The sequence below is a fragment of the Mustela erminea genome, chromosome 3, assembly GCF_009829155.1.
Source record: "Mustela erminea isolate mMusErm1 chromosome 3, mMusErm1.Pri, whole genome shotgun sequence".
NCBI classification, from domain to species: domain Eukaryota; kingdom Metazoa; phylum Chordata; class Mammalia; order Carnivora; family Mustelidae; genus Mustela; species Mustela erminea.
Genome location: NC_045616.1, coordinates 58,669,376 through 58,686,986, shown reverse-complemented (window position 1 = coordinate 58,686,986; position 17,611 = coordinate 58,669,376). Strand labels below are relative to the sequence as shown.

The 17,611-nt window shown below is 43.5% G+C and overlaps 1 protein-coding gene across 2 annotated transcripts in view; it reads left to right on the top strand.

The window, feature by feature from the left end:
• RASGRF2 (Ras protein specific guanine nucleotide releasing factor 2) overlaps nucleotides 1-17,611 on the top strand; it is a 251,133-nt gene that overhangs the window by 222,474 nt on the left and 11,048 nt on the right. Inside the window, exons 19-23 of one of the 2 annotated variants that reach the window (XM_032335830.1) lie at nucleotides 940-1,052; nucleotides 8,126-8,186; nucleotides 8,484-8,587; nucleotides 10,858-10,942; nucleotides 13,772-13,969. In XM_032335830.1, the coding sequence (XP_032191721.1) occupies nucleotides 940-1,052; nucleotides 8,126-8,186; nucleotides 8,484-8,587; nucleotides 10,858-10,942; nucleotides 13,772-13,969 (561 nt within the window). The remainder of the gene's footprint in view (nucleotides 1-939; nucleotides 1,053-8,125; nucleotides 8,187-8,483; nucleotides 8,588-10,857; nucleotides 10,943-13,771; nucleotides 13,970-17,611) is intronic. The other variant, XM_032335831.1, reaches the window with a different exon arrangement.

The following is a 17,611-nucleotide window of genomic DNA, read 5'->3' as shown; positions in this document are numbered from 1 at the left end:
ATTAACAAATCATTTCTGGCAGGGGCCGAAGGGTACTCTGACACTGTTAATTCTGTCTCCCAATAAATTTCAGCATCTAGTCAGTTGCCTGATCAGTTATTACTGCTTTGGGCAAAATGGTGTTTTTTTTCCCTCTTTTGTTTCTTTGCATTTATTAGTTGGAATTCTACTATAAAGAAAAGTTTCTCTTCTACCCTCTTTCTGTATGTACCTATTTATATCTTTGGGAGCACCACTAGGGATTTACAGGTTGTTTTAATTTAGTTGGGTTATTACTTATCACTGTTATGATTCATTTTGATACCCAGCTTTGCCCAGTGGGCGCCCCTTCAGTCTCACTCCTTGGCTTGCTTGATGCAGCCCCATCAGTCTGTGAATGTCATTTATTCTTTAGCTGTTAACCTGTCTGTATGGAAGTTCTTAACTCAAGTCACTGTCCAAATGACAGATCTTATTCTTGCAACAGGTCTCTTTTTTTGAGCTATTGCTATGCCCCAGTTACTGATCTGACATATAGTCCAGTGAGAAACCAGACCATTATTTCAGCCTTTACATTACAGCAGGTTACAGTAGGGGGCACCTCGGGACATCAGAGCAAAGCCCTTTATCCCATAGGATTGAATTAAGAAGCTCCTGGGAAAAAGTTTATCACTTCCTAGATGTGCAAGATAAATAGAAGTAAACGTAGGAGGAGGTCTAGTGGTTCAGGCTAAGGCAAGCACCCGTATCTTTGAGAAATTCCCACCCCCTGGGGAGCCTGTCAGAAATACTGACAATAGGACCCCTTCCCAAACCAATGAACTCAGGATCTCTGGTGGGGAGAGCAGTCCTAGGGTCCATACATAGCTTCTAGAGAATTTATCATGAGAAATGGTATCATGGGTCATAGAGCTAAAACCTTCACAACTAAAATTTTACAAGCTGCATTTTGCTTTATAGGATTTTGAACTCAACAACGAACTAAAGATGAATGTCCTCAATTTGCTAGAAGAAGTTTTGCGAGACCCAGACCTTCTTCCCCAGGAAAGGAAAGCCACGGCAAATATTCTGAGGTAAAACGTGGTTGCAGGCACCTCCTAATGACTTGGGTTGATTTCTGCGATGTTCTAGAAAATAAAATCCTGTCAGACCAGGAAGATGTGTCTTAGACTTCTGGGTGCTGCCAGGAGTCTGCTGTCACTGCAGAGTGTGACGTATCTGCTTCTCGTTTCTGGGGCATGTTGGTGTCTGTGGCCTCAGGACGACCTCTCGTAGGGGACCACATAACTTGTGTGGAGTGTGGGAATGCAGCTGCTCCTGTCCGTGGCCCCACAGTGGCTTCCTGACGAACCAAAAGTGAAAAGGAGGATGTCTTGAGGATCCTCCCCTGTGACCCCAGCAAGCACTGCAGAGAGAAGCAGCTTTCCTGCTGTCGCTTCTGGTTGTTGGTCGTAAGCTCATGTTTATGAGCAGGGTGGTAGCATTTCTGTGAGAGTCCCATGCCCCTGGTTTGTGGATGTGGTGCCAGGTGGTAGTTAATATGTTTTCTCCGGCTTGTTTCACTGGTTCCAGACCAGTTTTACTGATGACTTCTCAGGTTGGGATTCCCGCATCATGTAAGTTGTATAAAAGCTGGTAGGTGCGATAAAAGCTTGTACTTTGGGTTTCCCACAAGAAAGGGTTGGTAGTTGGCATTACACCCAGTATCCAAGCAAATAACAAGCTTTCCTGTAGCTTCTTGAACTGATGGGTGAAGGTTTCTCTAGTCTGCTCTACAGGAGGAGGATGGCCATCAGTGGCTTTGTGCAGACATTTCAGTTACCGCTCTCCCCCTGGCTTTTGGCCATATGTTTAGTCCTACTCGGGGATGGGAAGCCCAGCATCTATCTGCTAGACCTGGTGGCTCTTTACCATTTTGGCTTCTAGTTCAATTTACAGTCTCTGAAAAGAGTCCTTTCTTTCTTCTGACCTTGACTATATTGTTTCTTTGTTATCCAGAATTCAGTGTATAGAGGGAATCCATCTTAGTTCAGTCTACCATGTTTTCAGAAGCCACTCTCTAAGGCAGCGATGCCAGATTTTTGGCCTGCAACATTTTAGCAATTGACTTCTAAGTCGTTCTTAGTTCCATCAGTTCATGATCCCATCATCAGACCCTTCTTTGGTTTAGGGGCTCTTGCTGATGCAGTGTGTCTGCCCCAAAATGGTGTGTTGACCTTCAAACCCGAAGTACCTGACAATGTGATTTTATTTGGGAATAGGGCCATTGCAGTTGTAATTAATTAATATGAGGTCATACTGGAGTAGCATGGTCCCCTAATCCACTATAACTGGTGTCCTTATGAGAAGATGGCCATGGGAAGAGAGAGAGACATGGAAGATGGCCATGGGAAGAGAGAGACACTGAAAATGGTCACAGGGAGATGGAGCAGAGACTGGAGTGAGACAGCTGTAGGTTGAGGAATGCCATTTGCTCACAAACCACTAGAAGTTAAACAAGGGAGGATTCCTCTAAAGGCTTCAGAGGAAACATGGCCCTGCCGACACCTTGATCTTGGACTTCTAGCCTCCAGAACTCTAAGACAATAAATTTCTGTCGTTTTAAGCCATCTAGTTTGTGGTGTTTTATTAGGGCAACTCTAAGAATCTATTAAGAGCCCTCTTCACCTTTTTCCATCCTATGAAAACACCTAAATAAGCTTAGGGCCTCTGTTACTATGTTTATTTTCAGATTTTAAAATTGTAAATACATTTCCAGATAAAGCCTGGTTTCAGTGGATAAGTGGTATCTGTGAATGATTACTATTCCTCTCTTCTTTATATAAACATTTTATTATGTTTTTATTTCAAACACTGATATTTTGAAACGATTTTCTAGAAGTTTATGCCTCTAGGGACATTTGACTGGGCAGCTTCTGGGAAGTGAGGGTATTCAGACTGGGAAAGACTCTCAGGATTGACAAACATGCTGCCCATCCCCTCACAACGCCCATGCCAGACATTACCAATCAATCCTGAGGGCTTTCTGCCTGTACAAGTGGGTGAGCTCAGAACTCCATTAACTGACATGTTATTGATTGGAGTTGGCCCTGAAGATGAATCCTATTTACCATTACAGGCCTTATTGTTTATCAGGCTTAAGATGTGCTAACTCTTTTTGTTGAATAGATGACCTGAGAATTAAAGGTGTGGGATCAATAAGAGATAGAAGTTTTAGTAGATGGCACAGCTGGGAGCATGACATGGAGCTGAGTTTGATTCTGTTTTGCAGGATTCACAGGTAAAATCTTGGTTCAGCTCCTTACAGCTGTCTAGTTTCTTAACTAGTCTAAACCTCAGTTCCCTCATGTATAAAATGAGACTAGTAGTACCTACTATTGAGTTGTGATGATCACATGATATAATCTGTACAAAGAGGTTAACATGCCTGAAACATAAGTAGCAGTTGTTTTACTGCTACATTTATTGTTATTGTTATTATCACTGTTAGCTTTGACGTCAGCTCTTGGGAAAAATACTTTCTTCCATCAAGGCAATACAGCGCAAGCCAAACCAAGCTAGGTCTTAGTCAAACTCAGCTTTCCTTAGGCTTCATCACCTTGTCTACACCAAAGAGATTATAACATTAAAAGCCAATTTAATATTGCATGAAGACATGAATGCAATAAAAAAATCATTCAGATGTACACTTCAAGTGGATGAATTATTTGACATGGGAATTATATTTCAATATAGTTGTTACAAAAGAAACTATTGTCCTAAACCACTTGCTATTTTGTAAAAGAATAAAGGAAATAAAAAGCAAAACAAAAAAGCAGTTCTACTGATGGGATGCCCCAGCTGCCCACCCACACTTCTGGTCCCTTGCAAAATCTTCCCAAAGTATTCCGAAAGTCCCAAGAAATGTGTGCTCAGGAACAAACCCAGTCATTTTTCTGCCTCAGCATCTTTATTCAAGTTCCCTGCCCCAGACACCACTTGAGGGAGAGACCTTATCAGAGTCACCATTGTTTCTGACAAGAATGCTGTCTGACAGGGCTTTAAAGCCACAATTTCCCTATCAAAAAGCTGACCCAGAGGCCACCCAACCCATCCCTAAGCCACGTGCACCCCAGAGTGGCCTCACCCAGCCCGAGTTTAGGTCTCTGGTGAAAATAGCTCCTTTGGCTCCTGGTTCTACATCTTTCACCGTAACCACTCAAAATTTACCCACAGAGCCAAGCAGAGAACATATAACACACCATCCATTCTCCTACCTCTGACCTTCTTTCTTCCCATGAGGCCAAAACAAACAAAAGTCTTTGGTTAGCCCTGAGCCTATCAACTAAAACAGACAAATAGCAGTGGGTCACCAGCCCATTAGCTGAGCAAACAGCCAGAGCCTGCGTCCCAGTTGGGTCAGCCGGGTCTTGGAGGCACTAACTTATCTATCCAACAAGTGAGTGAATGGTTTTGTGTTAAAAAAAAAAAAAAAAAAAAAAAGGAAAAAATCCCGGTGCAAGAAAACTACTAATCTTTGATTGAAGTCCCTCTGCCAAGTAATTCATTCCACCAGCACTAAGCTTAAGGGTCCCTGCCCCAGCACACGATTGTGCTTATGGGAGGAATAATGATACATTAATTTTTCAGGGTTTTTGATAATTTATCATACAGATACTTGTGTTTATATATGACATTTACATATTTATATTTTTAAAATCATGTCAGAATGGTTAGAAAGTAGAGTAGGAGGTAAAACCTCAATATAACTATCACTGATGGAATGCCATGATTCATTCATGAAATTCTTTGTGAAAAAAATATCATCATGGAGTATAATAAATAATCAGAAGGATTATTTAATAATTATATGAAAATTACAGTAATTATATGACAATTATATAAAATAATAATAATTATGTGGAAAATTATAAAGATGTTTCTGTTACTTTCTTTTTTTTTTTTAAGATTTTATTTATTTATTTGACAGAAAGCGAGATCACAAGTTGGCAGAGAGGCAGGCAGAGAGAGAGAGGGAAACAGGCTCCCTGCTGAGCAGAGAGCCCGATGCGGGGCTCGATCCCCGGACCCTGAGATCATGACCTGAGCTGAAGGCAGAGGCTTAACCCGCTGAGCCATCCAGGCGCCCTATTACTTTATTTCTTAATTTGGAAACAAACAGGGAATTATTTCCAACCAAAACCGGGAGTCTTGAGTACTCAAGGTTTCCATGCATTTGTGGACATCTGACTTTTTAAAAAAATATGCCAGAGCATAGGTAGCAATGGGCTCAAGTAAGCCTGGAGGAAGGACAGCCATGCCCAAGAAAGCAAAGGAAGGAAGGGGTGGTCTGGTAGGTCCCAGCAGGTGACGCTATAAGCAATTAAATCAGTCACAAAGTGAGGAGGAGCAGAGACAGAGGCAGGTCATGCCATGGGCGTAAGCCTGCCAGTCTCAGCAGCAAGCAGTCCGCCCAGAGAGTGTGGACCAGTCTGGGGACAGAAGCCAATTGCTCCTGGCTCTGTTTTTAAGCCTATCTGATTTCCACTGTTGTAAGAGGACTTTTCCAGTTGCAGAACATAAATAATCCTATTTCCTTTTAAATGTGTTATTTGGCATTTCATTCTAAATGCACATATTTTTAACTGATCATGCTGACTGGGAGATGTGAAAGGAGCCCAGTGTCCTGGCTTGTCCATCAATGCATGAAGACAGTCTGAAGACTAGAAACACGTCCGTCCTCTATTGGAGATGGGCCAGAGGTAGAGGGATCTTCCCTCTAAGGGAAAATTTATGAACATACCTCCCTGCAAATACAAGTTGTGGCTGCGAGAGATAAAGACATATCACACTGTAGTCAAATGTAGCCCTGACATTAGAGAGGTATTGCAGTCAAGCTGTATAATACCAAGATGTAAACACGAAATGTATTTAAACATACATTACATTTACACAGGAAACTGAAAGCTCCCAGTAATAAACCATTTCTGTCTCACAGGGGTTACTTTATAATGAAGAAGCTTAATAGGCATACATAGTTTTTTGTCTTGTTTGTGACTAAAAACTTCTGCTCAGGGGTACCTGGATGGCTCAGTCAGTTAAGTCTGCCTTTGGCTTGGGTCATGATCCCAGCGTCCTGGGATCGAGCCCCGCCTCAGGCTCCCTGCTCAGCGGGAAGTCTGCTTTTCCCTCTCCTACTCCCCCACTCGTGTGTTCCCTCCTTCACTGTCTTTCTCTGTTAAATAAATAAATAAATAAATATTTAAAAAAAATAAAAGACCTCTGCTCAAGACTTTTCTATTTCTAAAATACCACTTCCTCTCCAATGTTGTCTGACTAACTGGTTTCGGAATCTATGTAGACATAGATCTTAGTAGACAACTAACATGCCATGAAATAAAAAAATTTAAAAAAGAACCAAAACCAACCAAAAAACAAGCGATGACTGACTTCATGGGTGGGCAGCTGGAGTGGGTTTAGGTCATGAAAATGTGACCCACAAACCTCACAAAGTCCCAAGAAGCATCAATAGGCATTTGGGAAAAGAGAAGACATTAGATAATTGAATAGGACCAGGACGCATCTTGGAACATCAGCGTGAGATCACTGATGAAAGGAACATTTGATAGAAGCTAACCAACATCCTGACCACTTCTTTCCAAGGAAAAACTATTGCCCAACCTCATAAAAGAAAGAAAAAAGAAAGATCTTTTCCATCGGTACAGATAGTTATGTGGCTACTGAGCTCTCTCCAGGAACCTAGACTACCCTGGAGAGAATGATATAAACTTTGGGAAAGAGTTGCTTTTATCCCCTTAAATCCTTAAGTGTGATTTAACAGTCTTTGGAGAAAGACTTGCATTTGCTTATTTTTTTCCTCACCTTCATCTGCCTTTTCTCATATGATGAGTATTTCTTACCGCTGACAAATGATACGGCTCATTGCTGACAAGAGGACGGCCACTCCTTTACTCTAGAAGGAATCTTCTCCCTGGTGAACAGCCAAGAGCTTTTGTAAGAAGGGAAGAGAGAGGAAGGAGACGGGGCTTTTTTGGATGTGTTCTGTGCTGGATCCTTGAAGAGGTGCCTTCACAAGACTGCCTAAGACAGGCAAGGGCAACAGGACAGCTCACTGACCAAACCCTGGGAAAGTTAGTTCGCCTGAACTTTGGTTTCCTCATCTGTGAAATGGAGATCAGAGTGCTTACTTGGAAGGGACTTCTTACGCTACGAGAGAGTGTATGTTCTTACGCCACGAGAGAGTGTATGTCCGATGCCTCACACGTGGCCGGCATATGGGGAGTGTACAGTAACCCATCTCTGTCGATTTCGTATTTTTGAGTTTTATTTTCATCAGTTCAGAGAACTGCAAATATCACGTCATTATTTCTTTGAAAACTACCCCCCTCTAGGAGACAGGCTACATGGCTTGGGAGCGTTGAAACATTTTATTACTTCTAATATATGATCATGCCTTCGTTTTGGCGAACGTAAAATGCTTGGCCCAGATGGCAAGTTGTATAATCAGTATCATTCTCCTGGACTCTGAACTTCTGTTGGACATGAAATATCACTCCCACTCTGAAACCAGCACCCACTTCAGGATTAATTAACTTAGGTATTTATGCAGTCATTCATCACTAGAAAAAAAAAATATTGTGAGCCGAGTAGCTATGTGTGTGGGGCTACAGAACCAAATGTGTCTCAGGAAAGGCCATCTGGGAATCAAGGGAAAAGAGTTTACCTACTGGCTACTACCTTGTGTGGTTCAAATTCTTGTCCCCCAGGAACTCCCCTCAATTTCTGGTGCACAGGTGCTCGGGGATGGGGTGGCTTTGATGGTGGGTGTCTTATTTACCACCTTGTATGTAAGAAGTTGGCTCCCTGGGCTAAGCCAGCCCTCTCAGCGATCCTCCTGGTCTTTAACGCATGTGTTTTTCTCTTTCTTTGACTTCCTGTCTTTTTCTCTTTCTTTGACCTCATGTCTCTGGAGCCTCCAGCTGGTGGCACAGCCTTATGGACCCCAAACCCTCCAGCTTGCCAGCCAGGGAAAACCAAACTGCTCATGGTCATTTCATTCCTGGCATGCCTGTTTTCTTTTCATGGAGGATATTTTTATTTTTGTTTTATTTATTTATTTATTTATTTATTTATTTATTTATTTTAGGGCCCTTTCCCAAGATGATCAAGATGACATCCACCTAAAATTAGAGGATATAATTCAACTGGTAAGTCCAGCCGTGGTCTCATCCAGCACAACTGTGTGCAAACTCCCTCTCAAAGGTGAGCACTGTTACGGCCATGACTGAGCACTGGGGGCTCCAGCGCCGTTTTAGGTGAAGCATGGTGAGACGACCTAGATTCGCCTCGGAGGTCAGCACTTGGTCCATGCTGTGAATGCTGGCTGATATTTCCGAGCCTTCTGCCATTGTCTTCGAGGCTGGAATCCCTGAGGGACGTTGTCCTTGGAGCGGCTGCGGGCGCAGGGTCTCAGCGTGTGCCATCCCCACCTTCCTCTCTTGCAGACAGACTGTCCGAAGGCTGAGTGCTTTGAGACCTTGTCCGCCATGGAGCTGGCTGAGCAGATCACCCTCCTGGACCACATCGTCTTCAGAAGCATTCCCTACGAGTGAGTGCGGCCCTCCCCGCTGCAGGCCCCCTCAGGCAGGCCCCGGGGGGCTTAGAGCTGCTATTACTCCTCAGGCAGATGTGTGTGCACAGAGGTGTGAGTCTTAATCTTAGGGTGGTTTGGTCTGATTCCAATGCCTTTTGGTCTTAGTTTATGTTAGAAATATGGCTTTGGAGACACCGGGGACTGTTAGGATGTTTCTTTCCGTGCAGCAGTTTCCATGGAATGGGAATTTCTTTGTATTCTCACCCCCTTGATTATAGGAACGTCACTATGGCTGCAACCGTAGTTCTCAAACTGCTTGGTGCCCGCTGTCCTTTGGGAAGCTTGTTAAACATGTACATTCCCAGATATCCCCTTCAGAGATTTGGGTTCTAGTAGGTTTGAGGCCAGGAAAAAGGCATTTTCCATGAGAATCCCAGATGCTACTATGTGATCTGAGTATACTTTGAGAAGCACTGATGATGGGTAAAATCTGGGAATTCGGCTACAACTCCTCACCTGCTCCCATGAGTCAACAGGTATTGCTGACCTATGAGACTCTGCAACACGGTGGCTAGACTCCCGCTATGGAGCGCTCCCTGAGTGCATGCGGAGCAGAGCCCTGGGGCGTCAGCTACCCCATGATGAGTGGCCGTGTCACCACTTCAGCCTTCTCACATAGAGCACGAGGGGGCCTGTAGCCCCTTCCCACTGCAAATTCAGGAGCTCCACAAGCAAGGTCTTTGGACAAATGGCTACTGTTGGCCCACGTCCTTGAAATAGCTAAATGAAGGATAAAGGAGGGGCTGGGCAAGAGATACACATGTGACCCGTGTCGCAGGTAGGGAAGAGGCCATGATGATGCTGAGGGTTCAAGTGCAGCAGTGGGCGGTCAGAGAGGCATAAGGGCCCAGGCCAGAAGACGCCCTGCAGGCTGTTCTGTAGACGGTGTATCTTCTCACCCTCCCCATCTCCACTGATGCATGAGGTTGGGGGGAATGAAATGTGGACTATTGGCTGTCCAAAAGAACCCAGTGACTACTTGAAGTCTTGAGTTAGAAACCACAAGTGCCATGGGGCACTTGGGAAGGGTTCTGTCAGCTAAGCGTCCAACTCTTGATTTTGGCTCAGATCATGATGTCAGGGTCGTGAGACTGACCCTCACTCTGAGCTCAGCCCTGGGCACGGATCCTCCTTGAGATTCTCTCTCTTTCTCCCTCTGCCCTTCCCCAACTTTCTGTCTGTCTGTCTCTCTCTCTCTCCCTCTAAGAAAAAAAGAAACCACAGTGCCTCTCCCCACCTCCTGACTCGCCTCTAGTCAGTGGGGATTCGGGGAGGGGGAGATGAACCTGACTGAGCTCTGTGGCGGAGGAGAAAGAGCAAAGGCCAAACCTCCACGGTCAGTCTCTTCCTGGGACTCTCTCTTCCTCCACTCCCTGCTGGCTTGGACATCTACCCATTATTTTCATCTGTGGAACTGCCATACCTTTATATCCAACAGCCCTGCGGGAACTTGGAGGAACAAAAAAACCTCTTGCAGGAACTCACTCAACATTTCTGGATTAAGACTGTGTCAGAGTAATTTCACTTCAGGTTCTCTTTTGTCAAGCCAATACAAAATACTTGCCGTATGCACCACCTTGCCTGTCCATTGCTTGCTGTGATCTGGTGGGCTGGTTGGGAGCCAAGTGAAGGGGCAGGGATCTTACTCAGAAGACAGACCTTCCAGCAGGCTGAGCTCCTACCACTGGAACGGCCTTCCCTGTGTGAAGTGGTAACAAGTGTTTATGCAGCCTTCACCATGTGTCCTGTTCTGGGCTCTTGGCCGAGCAGAGGGAAATCCCTGCTTGAGGATTTGACATCATCCTGGAGAATATCAGAGCAAAGTGGAGGAACACATGTTGTTCGTAATAAACATTTTTGGTAGTGATGGATTTTTCAGCCCTTCTGCTAAGGCTTAAAGTTTTCCTAAGCCGATCCAGGGAAAACAGTCTTGGTTCCTGAGTTAGTACTTAATGTCTTTATTCTTCTTGTGATGGTCATTGTGTTCCAATTTCAGAGGAGCCTTTATCTTGATCCTAATAAGGACAAAATTCCAAACATTTATAAGAGAAAGGTGGAAATTGAAAAATCTTTCTTTTTGGCGTAAAGTGGTAAAATGCTGGGATGAGCCAAAATTCATTTGAGATGGTCAAATTTAATGTATATAATATTTGTACTCATAGTTCAGGATCATGGCCGCCACTTCAAAAGCTTAACTGGTTTTCTGTTCTGCTTTGAACTTACAGAGAATTTCTTGGGCAGGGGTGGATGAAGCTGGATAAAAATGAAAGAACACCTTACATTATGAAAACCAGCCAGCACTTCAATGATGTGAGTAACCATAAAAATAAAACTTGGACATGTTATAGGAAGCTGAGTATCAGGGTCTTATGACTCCTTCCCTAAAATAAAGCAAGTCTGCCCCCCACTTTTTAAACAAAACTGATGAAAGTTTTTTGTTTTTTTTTTTTTTTTAATCTTTAATCTTCTCTAAGAGCTCACAGTGACGTAATAATTTCTAGTTAACGTCCAGACATGAGAGGTTCACTTCTGATGAAACTCCAGTCTGGTAAATGCTCAATAATGTATAGATGGCTGCTGTTATTGCTATTACAATCATCATTACGTCGTGGTGATACATTGACTAGTTATACTAGCACATGTGTCACTGGTCCCCGGTGGTGCTGGTGACAGTAAGGTTGGGTTAGTACAAATCATCCTCATTATTACTGAACACTCAGCGCATATGCATTCCAGGGTTGGAAGGGACCGCTTCGAGCGTAATTACAGTGGTACTGCAGCTGTGCGTGCTGGTGACCAGCTGTCGGTCCAACTCGTTGCTCTGCTTTTCTCCAGCAGTAAGACGGAGCTTCTTTTTTACCCACCGACTCCTAATCAGTTCTGTTCTAATGATCTTCATCCTTTGACGGAACCACATATGTGGGAGTATCTTGAGGCCTAGCTAGGCAAAGGGAAGGCTCCCTTTCTGGTTCTACTGAAAAACAAAAGGGATAATGATGTTAAAAAAGACTACAAGCTTCCCTGTAGGTAAATTAATAAGTCATTCAGGCTCACAATAAAAAACAACAATGTAGATTCCCAAGACAGAGCTTTGTGCAGGGTACCTGCAGGTTACACGTGTGCTTCGTGGATGTTACCCCACGAGGAGCACCCACGCCATTGCTGCCTAAGAGACAGGACACGGGAGCCCTCCGGCTCCTCTCTGAGAAGCAGAGGCCCCGCTTAGAAAATGGACTTCTGTTTTCTGTGCTGTACATACGCTTGGGATATAATGAACCATCAAATGAGAAGTTCCCTCCCGGGTTCCAGACCCTCACGTCCCCGCTTGGATGGCTACTTGCACTGTGCCTTCAACAGATTGCAAATGGGTCTCCTGATCCTCAGTACCTCCCAGACCTGCCCCGCCTACTTCTTCATCTTACGGGATGTTCTTAGCCTTGGCCCAGAGTGTGTGGCCCAGACCACACACTCACTCACCCAAACACAGAATTTAGAGGGCATCTCTGACTCTGTGTCACCCACCCCACCTCACTCACCAATATACGAATGAGCCCGAAATCTACAAACGTCCCAGACCATTTTCCCCTACTTTCCTACTGCCTTGATTCAACCTTGATTTAACCTTTCATCCTTTTCTCCGAGAGCTCCTACCTCACTCTCCCAACTGTCATCTCCTTGTCCCCAAACCCATTCTTCACACAGTGTCACAGGAAAAAAAAAAAAAACTTTTCTGAAAGACCAATCTGTTTATATCACTTTCATGACAAAATCTGGCCAGCGGCTTCCTCTCCCCTTCAGGATACAGTCCCAGTGGCTCAACGCGGCCTACAAGAGCCCTGCCTACCAGGCTTCCGTGTCTCTCTTGTGGCTTCGCTGTGCTCCTCAGACGACTGCCAGATCCCCTGTTACACTGTGCCTTCTACCTCCGTCCCTTTCCAGGTGGTCTCCTCTGATGAAAAGCAGTGGCTAGCTCCTCCTCATCCTTTAGGACTCACAGCAGGGATGACCTCTTTCTGGAAGCCTCCTCTCTACGAAGCCAGACAACCCCCACGACCTCCATGTCCGCAAACCCCTCCATGAAGACTTAGCTTTGCCTTTCATTATGTGATATTTATTTGTTTGTGTCTGCCTCCCTTCGTGTTTCTGCCTAACAAGGCTCAGTGGCTTGAGGTCAGGGATGCTGATTTTTTGGTGTTTCCTGTTCTCAGAACCTTAAAGAATGCCTAGTCCATTCTAGGTTCTCAGTATAAAATAATTTTTTAATGAATATGTACAATTCTGAGACACTGTGAGATCTATGGAATTGTCAGAGAACTGGTATACGCACCAGATTCATTGTATGGATATAAGATGACAGACCTTGCATTCCCTTTGTTAGTAATCAATCCTAAACTGTCCTTTCCCTTTCTGTATGCTAAGTGTTGGGCGGTGCCAGCTGCCTCTTTTTCTCTTGGTTTCATCTAATAGCGTAATAGTACTTACCCCTTGAAACTGTAGTTTCAAGTACTATAGTACTTGAAATAGTACTCCCCAAAGTACTTATCCTATTCACTCTGGTGGGAAAATCCAGCGAGATAAGGAATAAATGTTCTCTCTTCCCCTGTCCCTAAGTGTGTCTGACTTGAGATCTGATCAGGTTAGAGTCTGATTTGCTTGGGGGTCAGTGTGTTTTCTTTTTCTGTGGTAACTGGGCCTTCCTGGTTCCCACACGTCAGGGGTGAAGGACCTCTTGTGGAGAGCCCCAAGGAGTGAATCCATCGTCAGCAAAGTTTGCCATTCCTCCAGAGTTAGCTCATTCTTTTCCATTTCCTCAATAGTTACTAGAAATAACTCCCTTATCAAAATTATTCATTAAAAAACAAACAAACAAAAAAATGACCTGTTCCCCCAACATACAGATTCCCAACAGTCCTTCTCTGTTCACTCTGAGGATGAACAGGTTCCCATTGGTTTCTTGTTGCTATTAGCATTACTACACATTTTAGTCTCTTCAGAAAGTTGGTATCTAAATGTGGACTTTGACCTCCATGTCCCTTGCCACCCTATTTTCCTGACATCTCTATGGGTGAGTCAGGTGCTTTGCCTGAATGCATTTCTTGGGCTCTTAGCTGGCCTCTCTTGGCTTTTGCATTGTCTCAGATGAGTAACCTGGTGGCCTCCCAGATAATGAATTATGCCGATGTCAGCTCCCGTGCCAACGCGATAGAGAAGTGGGTGGCCGTGGCGGATATTTGTCGCTGCCTGCACAACTACAATGGCGTGCTGGAGATCACCTCAGCCTTAAACAGAAGCGCCATCTACAGGCTGAAGAAAACCTGGGCCAAGGTGTCCAAGCAGGTGAGCTCCGGCGTGTCCCCCACCCGCGGCTGAGAGGAGAGGCCGGGAGACCAGAGCCCAGAGCTGAGGGAAATATAAAGAATTAGAAAATAATTAACCACATCGAGCAGCTCAGTTGCCAAAGAAAGGTGCCAATGTGGGTAATTACTGTGTTCTTACCACTTAATTGATTCCACACATGTGCACTTCTAACTGGTTAATTTAGAAAAATAAATACAACCCCAGACATTCATTATAACGTATTTGGGGACAACCTCAAACGGTGCAGTTGCTAGTCAGAAGTTGTCTCCTAAATTATTTAGAGAAGGCCTATGAATTCCGAGTGAACACAGCAGTGTCCGGCAGTGTATTCTTTCTCCTCAAAGTAAACGTATAAGTGCCCTAGGGTCTCAACGTTCACTGTTGTTGGTTTTTGGTTTTGTTCATTTATGTAGTAAACTTTTGGCATAAAGACAAGGGGTGCAGGAAGCATTCTTTTTTTTTTTTTTTTTTTAAGGAGGCGATCTTAATTTCCTTTTAATGGGACTCAGCTTGTTCATGCCTATTGTTTTCATTCGATTTTTTCAAGATTCAAATAAAATCAGTCTCCTTGCTGCCCTTTTCCCCCGGCCTCCTCTCTGGGTGCTGGGGAGGGCTCCTTTGGGCTTCTGGGAGGCTTTGTGCACTGACCGGTCTCCTGGTGCAGTCTTCTCCTACTTGGTTGCCGGCTCCAGGCCCCCGTGAATTGCCTGCGTGTGGTGTGTGTGGGTGTGTGGTCTGCCTGGCCTGCCCAGGAACAGGGGGCCTTAGCTGACCTCATCTGCCCTACAGCTCTCACTGGTTCCCACCGGCTTCGCTGAGACTGGGTATGTCCTACCTCTCCTAGAGGCTGTCCTGTCCTTGGTGATCCCTTGTGGGCAGGCTGACTCTTCTTACCCAGCCCTCTCAAACAGTGTTGGGGGAATTTTCCAGACTTCGCCATGTCCTCCTGGCGCCAGAAGCAAATTCTTTTATCTGTGATCAAAGCCTGGGCCTCACCATAGCTTTTATAAGTTCTATCTAAAAACAAAACAAAACAAAACTTTTTATGTTAGGATCATGTAGATTCACATATAGTTTGGAAGAAATAATAGAAATCCCCTACACCCTATACCTAGTGCCCCCCACAGTAACCTCTTGTGTAACTAAACATCCCAACCACAAAGTTAACATTGGTAACATGACTAACCTTATTCAGACGATCTGTTTTACGTATGTGCTCATTTGGGCCTGTGTGTGTTTACTGCTATGCATTTTGATCACCCCTGCAGTCAAGATACAACACAGTGCTGTGACCCAGATCCCCCCTGCCACCTTCCATAGCCATAGCCACTTCCTCCCTGCCCCTTCCCTAACTCTGGCGACCAAAAATCTGTTTTCCATCTCTATAAAATTTTGTCACTTCAAGGGCATTATATAAATGGAATCATATGGTAGATGACATTTTGAGATTGCCTTTTTAAAAATTCCCTAGATCCATTCATGTATCAATACTTCGTTTCTTTTTATTGCTAAGTAGTCCTCATGATATAAATATAGGACATTTTAACCATTCACCTCTTGAAGAACATCTGGGTTGTTGTTTTCAGTTTGGGGCTGTTACAAATAAAGCTGTTATGCACATTCACGTATAGGTTTTGTGTGACTCTTAGTTTTCGTTTCTCTGGGATAAATGCCCAAGTGTGCAAATGCTGAATCAGATGGTAATTGTGTTTAGTTTTATAAGAAACTGTCGAATTCTTTTCCAGAGTGGTTGTACCATTTTATACTTGTATCAGCAAAGTATGGATCCCCCAGTTTTTCCAAATTATTGCCCACATTTGGTGTTATCACTGTTTTTCATTTTAGCCATTTTGATATCTCATTATTGTTTCAATTTGCATTTCCCTAATGGCTAGTGATGTTAAACATCTTTTCATATGCTGGGTTTGCCATCTGTTTATCCTCTTCAATGAAATGTCTGCAGCTCATTTTTTAATTAGTTTTTTTTTTTTTTTTTTTTTTTACCTTTGAGATCTGCGAGTTCTTTTTATATTCCTCCCACTTTATTGTAGTTTAGCTACTCCAGGGGCACCTGGGTGGCTCAGTGGGTTAAAGCCTCTGCCTTCGGCTCAGGTCATGATCCCAGGGTCGTGGGATCGAGCCCCGCGTGTGGCTCTCTGCTCAGTAGAGAGCCTGCTTCCTCCTCTCTCTATGCCTGCCTCTCTGCCTACTTGTGATCTCTGTCTGTCAAATAAATAAATAAAATCTTTAAAAAAATTTTTTTAAATTATTTTAGCTACTCCAGGTGCTGCGACTTTCCATGTAAATTTTGTAAAAAAAAAAAAAAAAAAGTCTAAAAACCATTACTGACACTTTTATTGGAATTTCAGTAAACCAATCAATTTGAGGAGAACTGACATCTTGATTCTGTCGAGTCTTCCAGTCCACACAGTTTGTCTTTCCATTTTTTAGGATTTCTTTGCTTTCTTAAATCAGCATTTTGAAATTTTCAGCAGATAAGTTCTGTGTAAATTTTTTAGACTTATACCTAAATACTTCATTTTCTTTAGAGAAATTTTAAATGTCACTGTGGTTTTAATTTTTAATTTTAATTTAATCAATGTCATTGATTTTTTTTTTTTTTTTGGTATTTGTCCTCTATCTCCAACTTTGCCAAACTCATTGATCAGTTCTAGGGGCTTTTTTATAGAGTCCCTGGGATTTTTCTACACAGACCGTTGTCATCTGTAAATGGGAACTATTTTACTTCTTTCTTTCTAATGGATATGCCTTTTATTTCCTTTTCTTGTCTTATTGATTTAGCTAAACTTCCAATACTATGTTGAATAAGGCTGGTGAGAAAGGACATTCTTTCCTTGTTCTCAGTCTTGTGGGGAAAGCATTCAGTCTTTCCCAATTAAGGATCATGCTAGCTATAGGTATTTTGTAAATGCCTTTATAAAACTGAGGAAACTCCTCCCTCTTCTTAGTTTTTTGATAGATTTTATGATGAATGGTGTCCTAATACTGTTTTTAAAATGGGCTTCAAACAGCTAGATCAGAATCTAAAAACTGGACACCGATACCCTTGTTGTGGCTCACTTTTGCCTCCTCATAAGGCAATGGTAACCCTTGCCATTGGGCACTGGATACAGAGAGCACATTATCTGGTCACACACACTGTCACACTTCATCAAGATCAGTAAGTCATTCCTCTGCCTTCTCTTTCATTCTCTCCCCTATTTCTTTTTTCATCTGAGGTTGGTACCAAGGGATTCATAAATCTTCTTTAAGAAAACATTGGTCCTGTGAGCCAGCAATTGCACTACCTGGTATTTACCCAAGGGATACAAAAATGCCCATTCAAAGGGCTACCTGCACCCTGATGTTTATAGCAGCATTATCAACAATAGCCAGATTATGGAAACAGCCCAATGTCCATTGACTGATAAGTGGATAAAAGAGATGCAGGATGTATATATATACACAAACACACACACACACACACACACACACACACACACACACACACACGGTGGAATATTATCCACAAAAAAGAAAGAAATGTTGCCTTTTGCAGTGACGTGGATGGAGCTAGAGAGTGTTATGCCAAGCAAAATAAGTCAGTCAGAGAAAGACAAA